The 15,122-nt window shown below is 43.3% G+C and overlaps 1 protein-coding gene across 3 annotated transcripts in view; it reads left to right on the forward strand.

Annotated features, from left to right (window-relative positions):
* The window catches only part of med30 (mediator complex subunit 30), a 34,154-nt gene extending 19,245 nt beyond the window's left edge, over positions 1 to 14,909 (forward strand). The window contains exons 3-5 of one of the 3 annotated variants that reach the window (XM_055634596.1): positions 1,367 to 1,525; positions 5,358 to 5,468; positions 13,565 to 14,845. In XM_055634596.1, the coding sequence (XP_055490571.1) occupies positions 1,367 to 1,525; positions 5,358 to 5,468; positions 13,565 to 13,660 (366 nt within the window). In that variant the 3' untranslated portion in view covers positions 13,661 to 14,845. Of the gene's footprint in view, positions 1 to 1,366; positions 1,526 to 5,357; positions 5,469 to 13,564 lie in introns of all 3 variants that reach the window. The other 2 variants (XM_055634595.1, XM_055634594.1) reach the window with 2 other exon arrangements.
* The last annotated feature ends 213 nt before the right edge of the window (positions 14,910 to 15,122 follow it).

The raw sequence follows: 15,122 nt of genomic DNA on the forward strand, positions 1-15,122 counted from the left end.
AATAATGCCAGTGTTTCGGAGAGACAGCTGATTTATAACAACTTTTGAAGGCTATGGGTGTTGCAGAATATGTTGTCAGTCACGTCATGTTCGTGTTACTTGGCTGGATTGAGTTGGTCCAGATCCCATGAGCTGTTCACAGTGACTCTCTACAGCCAAAAGGGTCGTTGGTCGATTGAGGAAAAGAGTATTTCAGACTGTGACCTGGCACCATGTTGTATCAGGCAGCAGTCCACCCCTGGTTCCCCACATGCTTCTGATCCTTGGGCTGCAACCAGCCTTGGGCTACCTACCTACTACCTCAATAAAAATGCTATTTTTCACAAAAAAAAATTAAGATAATTTAATAAAAACACACATACACCTACTGAATTAAATCAAATACTGAAAAATCAACTTATTCCCATGAATTCCATTTATTCCAATTATTTTCAATAGGGCCTGTTTATAAATGAGATCTTGCACAGGCTCAGCAAGCAAGAGACCTGCCTTTAAGGGCAGCACAGTTGGAGGAGCTGCTGCCTCACGCCGCCAAAGACCTGGGTTTGATCCTGACCTCAAGTGCTGTTTATGTGGAGTTTGCACATTCTCCCAGTGACTGGTGAGCTTCCTCCAGCTCCTCCGCTTTCCTCCCACACCCCAACACGGTGCAGATTTGTAGGGTCAATTGGTGTCTGCTCGACTGCCCCTGATGTGTAGGGTGTGGATGCAACAGTAGAATAATATAGAAAGGGTTGATCGATGGTCATTGTGGCCTCAGGCCGAGTAGCCGGATTCCAAACTGTATCTTTCAATAAGAAAAAAAGTCAGAAGTCTGTGAGCGAACTGGTGCAGCACAGGGGCCACAGGACAGAGGACAGTGCTGCTGGCTCAAGCCAGTGACCGTGCCAGGTCTGAGCTGTGGAAATTCCAGGGAAAAACATGAATAAGTCTGACAGAAGGACTGGCGCCAGGGTGGAAGATGTGAATCAGGTCTGGTCGGTTTAATGTGTCAGGAAAAAGTAGAATTGGAACAAACATTTGGATTGTCATCAGTTTTCCTGCTGCCTGCATCTCGGCTAAGAAAAACATCCTGCTCTTCTGGCGGAGAAGTTATTTTTTTTCTGTTTGGATGCTCACCATTTGACTGTCCCATTGAAGTTTATGCTTACACTCAGCTAAAGCTCAATGTCAGTGGCGAACCTCAGAGATAAAAAATCAATAAATAGCTTTCATAGCGCATATTGACTTGTCCTGAGTAATTTAATAATTCCAAGTAGTACTGTTTGGGATGTTCTGAAGGATTTGTAATGGTTGCCTGCAGCTAATGAAGTGATGATTTATTTTTGTACAGTAAATACTTCAATTTCTGCTTTCTGCATTGCAGCTGCCAAATGGTGTGTCATATCACGTTGCCACCCACCAGGATAGGCAGGGGAAACTGCAAGAACACCTTCGCCAGCTGTCTGTGCTCTTCAGGAAGTTGCGACTGGTTTATGACAAGTGCAATGAAAACTGTGCCGGTTTAGATCCTGTCTCAATGGAGGTAAGAAACAGCTGAAGGGGGACCCAACCCATGGTAAATGAAAAGTAAGGAGGAGCGGCTTTTTGCTGTTACCTTGGTTCGACTGCCCCATCTGCAGGAGAAGATAAGACTTTATTGCCTTCCATCACAGTGAGGAATGTGGGGGAGCCACAGTGGAGGATGTTTATGTTCACTTTTATGTAGTTGTGTGTCTTGTTGCTTTTTTCTGGTATGACTATGGTAAATTAAATTTCACTGTACCTTAAATGGTACACGTGACAATAAAGGACCATTGAACCATCCCTTGTAGCCTTGTCTGCGGCAGTGCCCTGGGATGGTTCAGGTCCTATCTGGCGGGCAGAACCATGTGTGTTAGCCTTGCTGGGTTTGAATCCTCTTCCGCTCCCCTGTCATATGGGGTTCCACAGGGTTCGATTCTGGGGCCCCTGCTTTTCTCGCTGTACATACTTCATCTGGGTTCCATCCTTAGAAAGCATGGCATCTCTTTCCACTGTTATGCAGATGATACCCAGCTTTATTTGCCGCTGAGGGGGGAAGACGCCTTTTCTGTAAAATCGCTTCTGTCTTGTCTTGATGACATTAAGTCCTGGTTGGCCCTAAACTTTTTTGGATTTAATGAAAAGAAGACAGAGGTGATTTTATTTGATCCCAATGGCTGCCGTGAACCTCCATTTGTTGATTTAGGTCCATTGTCAAGGTACGTGAAGCCAACAGTTGTGAACCTGGGTTTTAGGATGGACAGTGAATTTAAATTAGATCGCCAAATATGCGCGGTGGTTAAGTCCAGCTTCTTTCACCTAAGGAAGCTGCAGAAGGTGAAGTCCATTCTCGAGCGGCAGCATTTTGAGACAGTAATCCATGCCTTTATTACATCTAGGCTGGATTACTGTAACGCACTCTATTTTGGTGTTGCTCGTTCTTCACTGGCTCGTCTCCAGTTGGTTCAGAATGCTGCTGCTCGCCTTTTAACAGGGACTCGAAAGAGGGAGCACATATCGCCAATTCTGGCCTCCCTACACTGGCTCCCGGTGCACTTTCGAGTTCATTTTAAGATACTGTTATTTGTTTTTAAATCTCTGAATGGGCTCGCCCCGCCTTACCTCTCTGAGCCGCTCCACCCATACGCTCCTGCCCGGTCCCTCAGGTCAGCTGGTCAGCTGCTCCTGGAGGTACCGAGGTCTAGTCGGAGGCTCAGAGGGGATAGAGCCTTCTCTGTTGCTGCTCCGGCACTCTGGAACACCCTGCCGTTGCACATCAGACAGGCCCCCTCACTGTCCATCTTCAAATCCAGTGTTAAAACACATTTGTATTCCCTGGCTTTTGACCATGCCTGAGGCTTTGCTTCTGTTTGTGGTGTTTTTGATGTTTCTTTATTTTACTTGTCTTTTCCTACTATTTCTTTTGATTGTTATTTTTGGTGTGTATTAACTTTTTTGTCAATGATTAGTGATGTACAGCACTTTGTTGCAGCTATGTTTGTTTTTAAAGTGCTCTATAAATAAAATTATTATTATTATTATTATGGGTGCAGCAAATTAACTTGAATCAACAAATCTTTCTACAATCATGAAATGTGTGTGCAAAATACGAACATTTAATTTACACAAAGAGTTTCAGTGCTGTGCGAAGTAAACCACTGCATTTTGGATAATAACCCCTGCATCTTGGTATTAAAATTTACAAATAATTGTTCCAAATCCCAATATGGTGTAAAGCTGGGACTGGCTTTTATGTGAGCATTCCTTGAGATGAGCAGAAATTCTGAGCTGTCGGATTTGAAAAAAACTAGTAAATTCATTCAAGTTTCTGCCTTGGTTTTTCTAAAGTTTGCGTAATTAGTAAAGACACATATATTCATAAAAGACTGAGCGGAGGTGTTTAACGAAATGATCCCTGAGCGTGCGCTTGGTCTCGCCGATGTACAGGAGTTGACACCTGGAACAACGGACATCTACTACAAACCCACTGACTCCCATAGCTATCTACATAACACTTCTTCCCACCCTGCTTCCTGTAAAGACTCTATCCCCTACTCCCAATTCCTCCGTCTACACAGCATCTACGCCCAGGATGAGGTTTTCCATAGGGGTTCCCCTCTTCCATTATAGATAAGGCCCTCACTAGGGTCTCCTCGATATCCCGCAGCTCAGCTGTTGCTCCCTCTCCCCCCATTTCATAACAAGGACCGGGTCCCCCGTGTCCTCACCTTCCACCCCATCAGCCATCGCATACAGTTTATAATCCTCCAACATTTTCGCCACCTCTAAAGGGATCTCACTACTGGCCACATCATCCCATCTCCACTACTTTCTGCTTTCCGCAGAGACTGTTCCCTCTGCAACTCCCTAGCCAACACGTCCCTTCCCACCCAAACCACCCCCTCCCCAGGTACTTTCCCCTGCAACCACAGGAGATGCAACACCTGTCCCTTTACCCCCCCCCCCCCCCCCCCCCCCCCCCCCCCCCCCCCCCCCCCCCCCCCCCCCCCCCCCCCCCCCCCCCCCCCCCCCCCCCACGCATCCAAGGACGCTGACAGTCTTTCCAGGTGAGACAGAGGTTCACTTGCACCTCCTGCAACCTCATCTACTGTATCCGCTGTTCCATATGTCAATTCCTGTACATCGGCGAGACCAAGCGCAGGCTCGGCGATTGTTTCGCTGAACACCTCTGCTCAGTCCGCCTTAACCAACCTGATCTCCCGCTTGCTCAGCACTTTAACTCCCCCTCCCATTCCCAATCTAACCTTTCTGTCCTGGGCCACCTCCATTGTCAGAGTGAGGCCCAGCGCAAATTGGAGGAACACCACCTCATATTTCGTTTGGGTAGCTTACACCCCAGCAGTATGAACATTGGCTTCTCCAACTTCAAATAGTCCTTGCTTTCTCTCTCTCTCTCTCCATTCCCTCCCCCTTCCCAGTTCTCCCACAAGCAAATCTCTTTGCCTAAACCTTTGTGCGGGGGAGACCTGTCACTGTTGTTTCAGGTACGCGAGTACGTGTGGGTACACGGCAACCTCCTACCACCTCCCACGCATATGTTGAAACTTTCCTCAACTATGAAGAAAACCGGCTTCGACCTGCCACAAAAAAATTATCGATTTTTAAAACGGCAACCTATTTTTAGTGAAGGCCGATTTTAAACATGATGAAAAAATAGCAGCAACCAAGATGAAGCCTCGACCACGCTGAAACCACTTTCGACCATTAGGGAGAGTGACCAAAACCTCCTGTCACCTCATGGAAACCTAGGGTGGCGGGCAAGGTCACCAGAGGTTGCTGTTTAGGTCTCCTAAGTGGGACAGGGGCTTAAGACTGCCACACAAGACCCAAATTCCTTTTCTGATTGTGATGCTGCAAATGGAGGCATCTTTAATAGCTTGGAAGTATTCCTTCGACAGACAGGTTATGATTACTTTTTTTTGAGTGTAGATCTCACTAATGCACACATGTTTACAGCTATTTTGCAATCTTTTGTGAGGGTCAAGTTGACAAAAGCATTCAGTCTGAAGAAGGGTCACGACCCAAAACGTCACCTCTTCCTTCACTCCATAGATGCTGCCTCTCCCGCTGTTTCTCCAGCATTTTTTTCTACCTTAGATTTTTCCAGCATCTGCAGTTCCTTCTTAAACAAAGCATTATATGTGATAATTTAGCACACTGAAAAAGCTGAAATCTGATTTCCAAGTATATGTTTAAAGAGTATAATGAAATTTCAGAAGGTTACATTTGAAGATACAAGTTGAGATGAGTTAAATAGTGCTCACTGTTGAGAAGGCAATGCATAATGCTTAAAGTGAATCTGGTTTAATTATATTTTGTTTATATCTCCTAAGCAACTTATTCCTTATGTGGAGGATGAAAGTACAAAACATGAAGATCATAGCTTGGCAAATCAACTCCGTTTGGCAAGTGAAGAGAGGCGGGAAATAGTGGAGGTAAATAAGGTACAGAAACACTTTGAAAGGTTTATCCAAGTATATTTTAATTGTTTTAATGTTTACAAAAGCACTAGCGGACAGACGAGATGGAAATCATTTGCTGTAAAGTTTTATGCTCAACGAGATCGGGAAGTGAACGATGGAAAGAAAGTGGTGCTGCACTAGCATCGTTGCAACATTTCTCAGACAAGGACTTGCTAGAATTTGAGATAATTGGTCTGATTTAGTAGCCAGCAGCAATATACTGTAAATAGCAAGGGAAATTCCATCCTGTTAATCTGGCTGGGTTCCAAAAATAGAGTGAAATGTATATAAACTGCTGTGCCACCTGTTTCCTTATAATTGGTGTTGTTACATTTTATTGATGTGTCTAAAAAAAGAAAGTAGGTTGTGGGAGATTATCCTTTGTTCAAGGTTTATGGGGGAGAATAAAAAGTCCTTTTGAAGTTTACATTCTGCTTGCTGAAATCTGTAAATAGGAGGATCTCTGACCATTTCAGCTGTTCCAGTAGATCACTAATGGGAACCTGTCTGTACATACTACAGCTGCCAGCGAGATAGTACCAATGACACATTCAAATAATAAAACTGGGCATTGTTTTAAAACCACAAGCCACCACATTTTTTTTAAATATCTCCTCATCGGGGTTTGCCACTCGACTGAACAGTCGAGAAGCAGATCAATAGTTATTCTTGCATCAGATTTTGCCTTGCAAATGAAACCCCAAAGTGTGAAATGGCCAGTCGGGACATTAAAGTTCCTCTCTCCAGAAACCACAATACTTCTCCGTTGCCTCTTTAGAGAACAGTTTCCCATCGACCTCTTTTGGAGGGGAGATTCTGGTTCTTTTTCATAAATGCAAATTAACCCTAAAACAAGTGAAGTATCCTTCCTTCTGCTGATCCATTGTGGCGGGGACGCGAAGGAGTCCAGCCAAAAATTAATCGGACACGAGTTGCGTGCACTAGACGTGTTTATCCTCTCCAATACAGCTCCCTACTCCTCCAAGGTTACCCGGCCTTAAATACCAACTCAGGTACCGACCACGTGACTAGCGCCTCGCACACCAAGACGCCGCCCTCTAGAGCCGATGCTTTGTTGTGACATTGGGTTGCGACCTGGAGCCGCCACATGACCCTCCCCATTTTATTAACGTGAAGGTGGAGGCAGGGGTGAGGTGGATGATGCTGAAACTGCCAGAGATGTTTATTTTTCTCCAAGATTTTAATATCGCTGATATCCATCGTAGTGGAACTAATGTTTTGTAGGTTATTGAAATTTGGGAAATTAGTGAAAATTGTCAATTCAGAATTGCATGCATGATCTTCCATAATTTACGGAAGAGTTCAATCCTTAACATATAAAGTAGCACATTTCACCACCTATAAAAATGGATTACAAAAATATAACCGTTATGCCCCTGTCCCACTTAGGAAACCTGAACGGAAACCTCTGGAGACTTTGCGCCCCACCCAAGGTTTCCGTGCGGTTCCCGGAGGTTTTTGTCAGTCTCCCTAATGATTAATGGTCGTAAAAGTGGTTTCCGCTTCTATGTTCCGGCGATTACTTCAAAAAATTCAAAACCGGCCGCGACTAAAAATAAGTTGCCGTTGGTAATCGGTAATTTTTTAGTCGAAATCGATTGCGATGCTAGTTGAAGGTGGTTGCCGGAGGTTGCAGGTGGTTGCCGGAGGTTGCAACCTCCGGCAACCACCTTCAACGGGCATTGCAACCGGCAGTAGCCCTTTTGCTTCAGAAACACTATTAAGAAAGGCAGAAGGGGAAGAGTAAGGGTGAAGAGGAAGCACAAGAAGAGGTCTCAATGGGTGAATGGAGATGATGTGATGGACTGTCCCAGTACACCAGATGACTGGTAGAGAGTGGGGCTGAGCTTTGACAAAAGATGGAACTTTAAGCACACTTGTGGGGCAGTGGTTGGCAAGCATGCCATTCTTGTCCCTGTACCCCTCATTTTCCTTATCGTACAGGATGGCATTCTGCTGGAACCATTCCTCAAGGTCCCCCTCCTGCTGCCTGGTGAAGGTGTAGGGCATAACCTTCCTGTGGTCTAGGCATAAGCTTAGGGGTGACCGCGCCTTTGCGGTTGCAGCTCCTAGACTGTGGAACAGCATCCCCCTTCCCATCAGAACTGCCCCCTCCATTGGCTCCTTTACGGCAAGATTAAAATCTTATCTATACTCCCAAGCCTTTCCTGATGTCCACTGAGCGAGGGCTATATGTATATATGTATGTAGTTTGTTTGTTTATACTATTCTTATAACAAATGTAAAGCACTTTGGCCAACGAGAGTTGTTTTTTTAAATGTGCTATATAAATAAATGTGACTTGACTTGACTTGAGATATGTTATAAAGTGACTTAAAAAATAATAATATTGGGATTGTCAACATGAGTATATGAGGAAAATTGTGACTGGCTAATCTATTGAAGCTCTTTGAGGATGTGTCATATAGAGTAAGGTTCCTGAGAATTCCACATCTTAGTCCACATGTTGATCTGGAGAGTGTTTATTGCTGCCTTGTAAGAGTTTTGAAGCTGACATGTGTGACTTCCATCGTTAATGTACAAGCATCCTTTATCTCCAAAGAGAAGCATTGTGGTAACAATGGTCAAAAAGTTAACTTTAAGTTAAAATGTCACAATTCAAATTTATGTGAAGCAAAACATTTGGCTTTTATATTGAAGTGAATAACTGTAGTAGTGACTGTTCAACTTGTGCGAGCCATTGTCGCGAGCATCGCTTATCTTTTGCTGATGGCATTTTTTTAATTTTAAATGTTAAAATCTGATTGTAAGGGCATGACTTAGTTTCACAGATATCAACGTTTTGTGGTGTTAATGGAGATCCTGCCTGTAATGAAACAATGCAGCAAGTGACCACAATATGTCAGAACTAGAAGGGCAATAAACTGGGGGAGGGTCCTAGGGAAGAGGCAGAATGGTTGGTTCCTACGTGGAATGACCAAGCATTAATGGTTATTAATAATTAACTCTCAAATTCTGAAAAATTAAATAACTAGCTAACTCATCAAATAAGGTTTAGCGCACTCGCCACACAATCCGGCTGAGATGACCATCTTCAGGTCTGAACAGCAGTCAGGGATTCCTCTCATAATCTTATACACTTCTATAAGATCACCCCCCATATTCCTGCACTCCAAGGAGTAGAGCCCCAGCCTTCACAACCTCTCCCTAGAGCTCAGACCTTCAAGTCCTGGCAACATCCTCGTAAATCTTCTCTGTACCCTTGCCAGCTTGACAACATATTTCTTATAATACGGTGCCCAGAACTGAACACATTACGCTAATTGCTGCCTGAACTGAACACAATACTCTAACTGCTGCAACATGACCTCCCAACTTATATATACAATACTCTGGCTGACGAAGGCTAATGCGCCAAAAGGCTTTTTGACCTCCCGATCTACCTGCGACTCGACCGTCAAGGAACCATACACCTGCACTCCTAGATCCCTCTGCTCTATAGACTTTCAGAAAGCATTTGATAAGGTCCCACATAGGAGATTAGTGGGCAAAATTAGGACACATGGTATTGGGGGTAGAGTGCTGACATGGATAGAGAAGTGGTTAGCAAACACGAAACAAAGAGTAGGGATTAACGGGTCCCTTTCAGAATGGCAAGCAGTGACTAGTGGGATACCGCAAGGCTTGGTGCTGGGACCGCAGCTATTTACAATATACATCAATGATTTGGATGAAGGGATTCAAAGTAACATTAGCAAATTTGCAGATGACACAAAGCTGGGTGGCAGTGTGAACTGTGAGGAGGATGTTATGAGAATGCGGGGTGACTTGGACAGGTTGGGGGAGTGGGCAGATGCATGGCAGATGAAGTTTAATGCGGATAAATGTGAGGTTATCCACTTTGGTAGCAAAAACAGGAAGACAGATTACTATCTAAATGGCGTCGTTGGGAAAAGGGGAAGTACAACGGGATCTGGGGGTCCTTGTACATCAGTCTAAGAAAGTAAGCATGCAGGTACAGCAGGCAGTGAAGAAAGCGAATGGCATGTTGGCCTTTATAACAAGAGGAATCTAATATAGGAGCAAAGAGGTCCTTCTGCAGTTTTGCAGAGCCCTAGTGAGACCACACCTGGAGTATTGTGTGCAGTTTTGGTCCCCTAATTTGAGGAAGGACATTCTTGCTATTGAGGGAGTGCAGCGTAGGTTTACAAGGTTAATTCCCGGGATGGCGGGACTGTCATATGCTGAGAGAATGGAGCAGCTGGACTGGTACACTCTGGAGTTTAGAAGGATGAGAGGGGATCTCATAGAAGATTGTTAAGGGCTTGGACATGTTAGAGGCAGGAAACATGTTCCTGATGTTGGGGGAGTTCAGAACCAGGGACCAGAGTTTAAGAATAAGGAGTAAGCCATTTAGAACGGAGACGAGGAAACACTTTTTCTCACAGAGAGTTGTGAGTCTGTGGAATTCTCTGCCTCAGAGGGTGGGGAAAGCAGGTTCTCTGGATGCTTTCAAGAGAGAGCTAGATAGGGCTCTTCAAAATAGCGGAGTCAGGGGATATGGGGAGAAGGCAGGAATGGTGTACTGATTGTGGATGATCAGCCATGATCACATTGAATGGCGGTGCTGGCTTGAAGGGCCAAATGGCCTACTCCTGCACCTATTGTCTATTGTCTATTGTATAACGATATCCAGAGCTCCACCATTCACTGTGCAGGTCCTGCCCATGTTAGACTTCCCAAAATGCAACACCTCACATTTCTCTGTATTAAATTCCATCAACTATTCCTCAGCCCACCTGGCCAATCTATCAAGATCCTGCTGCAAATTTTCACAATCATCTTCACTATCTGCAAAACCTCCCACTTTTGTGTAATCTACAAATTTGCTAATCTTGCCGTGTATGTTCTCACCCAAATCATTGATATAGATGACAAACAGTAACGGGCCCAGCACCGAACCCTGAGGCACATCACTGGTATCCTAGGATCCCATGTGATCTAATCTTCCAGAGCAGCCTACCATGTGGAACATTGTCGAATGCTTTGCAGAAATCCATGCATACAACATCTACAGCTCTGCCCTCATCAACCTTTTTGGTCACATCTTCAAAAATCTAAATCAGATTTGTGAGACACAACCTCCCAGACACAACATCTCCAGGCCTGCAACTGTTGGCTGTGAGAAGGTCCATGCTTGGCCATAATGATGGCCAATGTGCTCTGCGAGCCTGTCTTCACTGCCAAGGTTTGCAGATTTACAATTTCCATTTTCTCAAAAATTACAAATTTAGAAGGGCAGTGGATTAACGCATAAACCCTGTGTTTCACTACACATGTTAATATCTAATGAAATGTATGGTATATAGTTCTATCACAGAATTGTTTGTGTTTGTAGAAGAAATAACCCCCCTTCCTCCAACCGATAATAGTTCTTCAAACTGGTTGTTATGCCAGTGCAGCCTCAGACAATGATGAAGATGGAGGGGTAATTGGGACAAGGATCAATCAACCTGGTTTCTTTTTGGGAGAGCTTCAGTGCACGTGCCCAGACTACATGAACAGTTCCCCTCATTGTGTTGCTGGCAAGTCCTACCTCTCTGTTCACTTTGGAGCCTCCTCCATTCTCAGACATTCTTCCAAATTCAGGAGGGAGGATTTTATGTCTGCACCCTCTCCTACCTTGTAATGGCAAAGCAGAACTTCTGAAGCTCTTGTGTTTCCAAGGAAATTCCCCCAAAACAACAGACCCCTAGCCAGGGTGTCTGGAGTTGTAGCTGCCTCCAGAAAGAGTTATGAGCCCTTGAGAAGTTTCTGCAAAACCAGATTTTAAGATAAATGGAAATGGATTTTGTCCCTGAAGTTCCGTCATTTTAATTATTTATAACACATCGTGTCCAAGCTGGCCTTCATTCATCTTATACATTCCAAGTATCTGTGCTAAAACAATTTACAAAAGCACTAAACTACAAGCAACGTCTATTCATGTTTTTTTCTTTCATTTATTTCTGTGATAATCCCAGCAGAGCATTCAAGTCTTCAATGTTGGATTTTTTTGTCTAATACGAACACACATGCCTCACACGTCTCACATTTCTTTTGTTGGTTACATCTAGGTGGCCTAAGATGCTTGAACATCCTATTATGATTATATCACAGTGGATTTACAGCTGTCACTAGAAGCCTTGGATATTCTGCTACGATTATCACAGGAATTAATGAAAGAAAAAAAAAAACAAGATATTGCTTGTAGCTTTGTGCTTTGGTAAATAGTTTTCGGACAGACAATTATTTACAATTATTTAAAATGAACAAACATTCAGAACGAAGTCATTGGAAGGGGGGAAAAGCATTGCAATAATGTTAATAATTGGTTATTGGTTACATGGTTATTTCCAGATTCAGATTCAATTTTAATTGTCATTGTCAGTGTACAGTACAGAGACAACGAAATGCATTTAGCATCTCCCTTGAAGAGCGACATAGCAAACGATTTGAATAAAAAAAATAATAAGTGTCCGGGGGGGGGGGGTGGTGATTGGCAGTCACCGAGGTACGTTGTTTGGTAGAGTGACAGCCGCCGGAAAGAAGCTGTTCCTCGACCTGCTGGTTCGGCAACGGAGAGACCTGTAGCGCCTCCCGGATGGTAGGAGGGTAAACAGTCCATGGTTGGGGTGAGAGCAGTCCTTGGCGATGCTGAGCGCCCTCCGCAGACAGCGCTTGCTTTGGACAGACTCAATGGAGGGGAGCATGGAACCGGTGATGCGTTGGGCAATTTTCACCACTCTCTGCAATGAGAATTTCTATTCTCCTCTCCCAGCTCTGTACTACCTTAAACTACTGAGACTTTTGCCCTGTTCAGGAAATAGTCTGTTTGACTTGGTACCTATCATATATGAATAGTAATCCGTAAATGGAAAAAAAATTCCAGAGGGAATATTGTGTGTGGAATTTTCTTCCATTGATTATTTTTAAGTCAAGAGTGTTTTATTGTCATATGTCCCAAACAGAACAATGATATTCTTAGTTGCAGCAAAACAACAAAACATGTAAAAATAGTACTCTGTAAACAATGTAATAAACGAAAAAACTCCTACATACATACTGTACATAGATACATACATCAAACAATAATAATGCAAAAAAAACAAAACCAATGCCTCCAAGTCTATGTAGTTCAGAGCTTATTTGGAGGTTGTAGTGTTTCATAGCCTAATGGCTCCTATATCTTCTTCCTGATGGCAGGAGTGAAATGAGTGTGTGGCCAGGGTGGTGTGGGTCTATGATGATGCTGGCTGTCTTTTTGAGGATGCGACTCCTGTAAATTCCTTTGATGGTGAGGAGGTCAGCACCCATGATGGACTGGAAAGTGTTCACAACTTTTTGCAGTCTTCTTCACTCCTGGGCATTCATGTTGTCGAACCAGGCCGTGATGCAACCAGTCAGTATGCTCTCTACTGTACACCTGTAGAGGTTCAAGAGAGTCCTCTCTGACATACCAAATCTCCGCAATCTTCCCAGAATGAAGAGGCATTGATGAGCTTTCCTTATAATTGCATCAGTGTACTAAGTTCAGGTAAGACCTTCAGAGATGTACACACCCAGGAATTTGAAGCTTTTGACTTCACCGTTGTTTCATCGATATAGACAGGTTTGTGCGTCCTCATCCTTCCTCTTGTAAAGTCAACAATCAGTTCCATGTTCTTACTGACATTGAGAGCCAGGTTGTTGTGCTGGAACCATTTGGTCAGTCATCTGCCTCATCATCCTAAATCTGTCCAACAATGATGGTATAATCGGCGAACTTAAAGATGGAATTTGTACAGTGTCTGGCTACATAGTCATGAGTATAGAGTGAGTAGAGCAGGGGGCTGAGCATGTAGCCTTGAGGTGCTCCCGTACTGACGGTTATCGAGGAAGAAGTGTTGCTACCAATTTGTACAGACTGTGGTCCGTTGATGAGGAAGTGTCCAGTATGAGTCTGTTAATCTGCATGTTAGCAATGAGGCATTCCTATGAAGCGCTGGCAAATAAAGTAAAAGAGGTCTGTTACTGACATCATGGTTTCCTAAATTTTTTGTCTTTCTTCTTTGCAGAAACTTAAACAGAAAAACCAGCACCTGAAGCAAATAATGGATCAACTACGTAACCTGATTTGGGACATTAATGCAATGTTGGCAATGAGAAACTGAACCAGGCTACTGAGTCTGTTGTTTATATTGATTGAATGTATACGTGTGTTGATGGTGATAATCAGGCCCAGCACCTGCTAATCAGGTTTGCTGGCTGAAGTCTATTTCAAAAAGTAATGCAAAGGAAGGGTGCCTTAATATGGAGTGCACAGAAAAAAAATATCCAGAGCTGAAGGTCACTTTGTGAACTGTATATTAATTTGAGAAATGTATTTAATGTGTTTGTGCAGCAACTATCTGGTTGATGTGGTGGAGGTATAACACTAATTCTGAAGGGCAATAGGACAAGTGCTTTAAAGGAGAATTTTAACCATGTGGCAGCTCTATTTCTGATCCACATTCCTGTACTGCGCAACTAACTGCTACAGCATTAGTGTCTTTACCTTTCTGTCTTTAATTAGGTTGTGTTTTATTTTTCTTTTGAGAATTTGTGTTACATTTGTGGTTGAGTCTTTTTGTTTCTTGATGTCCTGATGTTAGAATGTCCACTGCTGCTGCCTTTGAAACTGGACATGTTCCACAAGCTCAAAATAATATTCAACATCCCTGTACTCAACCAAAGTTTAGATCCCCAATGCATCAATCCAGACTTATAGCCTGCCTGACTATTCTAATCCATTTGCTTTGCTTAGAAATCACTCCATGGAACAATACTGTTCCAGTTCATTCTGCATATTGCTTAGAAATCCCAATGTTAGGCGGCTTTTTGGAAATTAGTTGCTTATTGCCGCTAAGCTACAAAGCTTTATTTTGATAACTCAATATTTAGCGAATTTGTTCCAGGGCACTGTAAAATATTTTCGATAATTTAAGACCCATTTTATAAAATGATCGCAAGGTTTTTTGATAAAAAGTGAACAGCTTTAAACAGTTGCAAGTTTGTAAAAAGAAATTGTATCCTAAAACTAAATATCATAAGTGACAAGGCAACACAATCCACACTCATCATACACCTCAAGAATTAGCTCAAGTGGCTTACGATGGCTGGCTATTCAGAAAATACAGTTATATTTTCTAATATATAGTTGTATTTGTATCCAGGGTCTTAGTTTTTGGACGGCAAATTAAAGCATGCCAATGCTGACACTCCAAGTAGATTCACGAAGATAATCTGATGAGACTGCTAACGAGTGGGATCAACACCTCATCTTTATCAAGATAAAACTTGCATTTATTATTGAAAAATGTATTGTCTGGTATTTCTTGTGCAATTTAGTCCTTGATTATATGCAATATTAAGCCTGCAAAATCTGACTGCAATGTTTGAATGCCAGAGTTCCTGAATTGATTTTTAAAATAACGGTAGCGTAGCAGTCGAGTTCGGGTTCGATCCTGACTACGGGTGCTGGTCGGTGTGTTTAAAAGAGAGTTGGATAGAGCTCTTGGGGCTAGTGGAATCAAGGGGGATGGGGAGAAGGCAGGCACAGATTACTGATTGTGGATAATCAGCAATGATCACAAT

This window comes from Leucoraja erinacea, chromosome 4 (genome assembly GCF_028641065.1).
Source record: "Leucoraja erinacea ecotype New England chromosome 4, Leri_hhj_1, whole genome shotgun sequence".
In the NCBI taxonomy this organism is placed as follows: Eukaryota; Metazoa; Chordata; class Chondrichthyes; order Rajiformes; family Rajidae; genus Leucoraja; species Leucoraja erinaceus.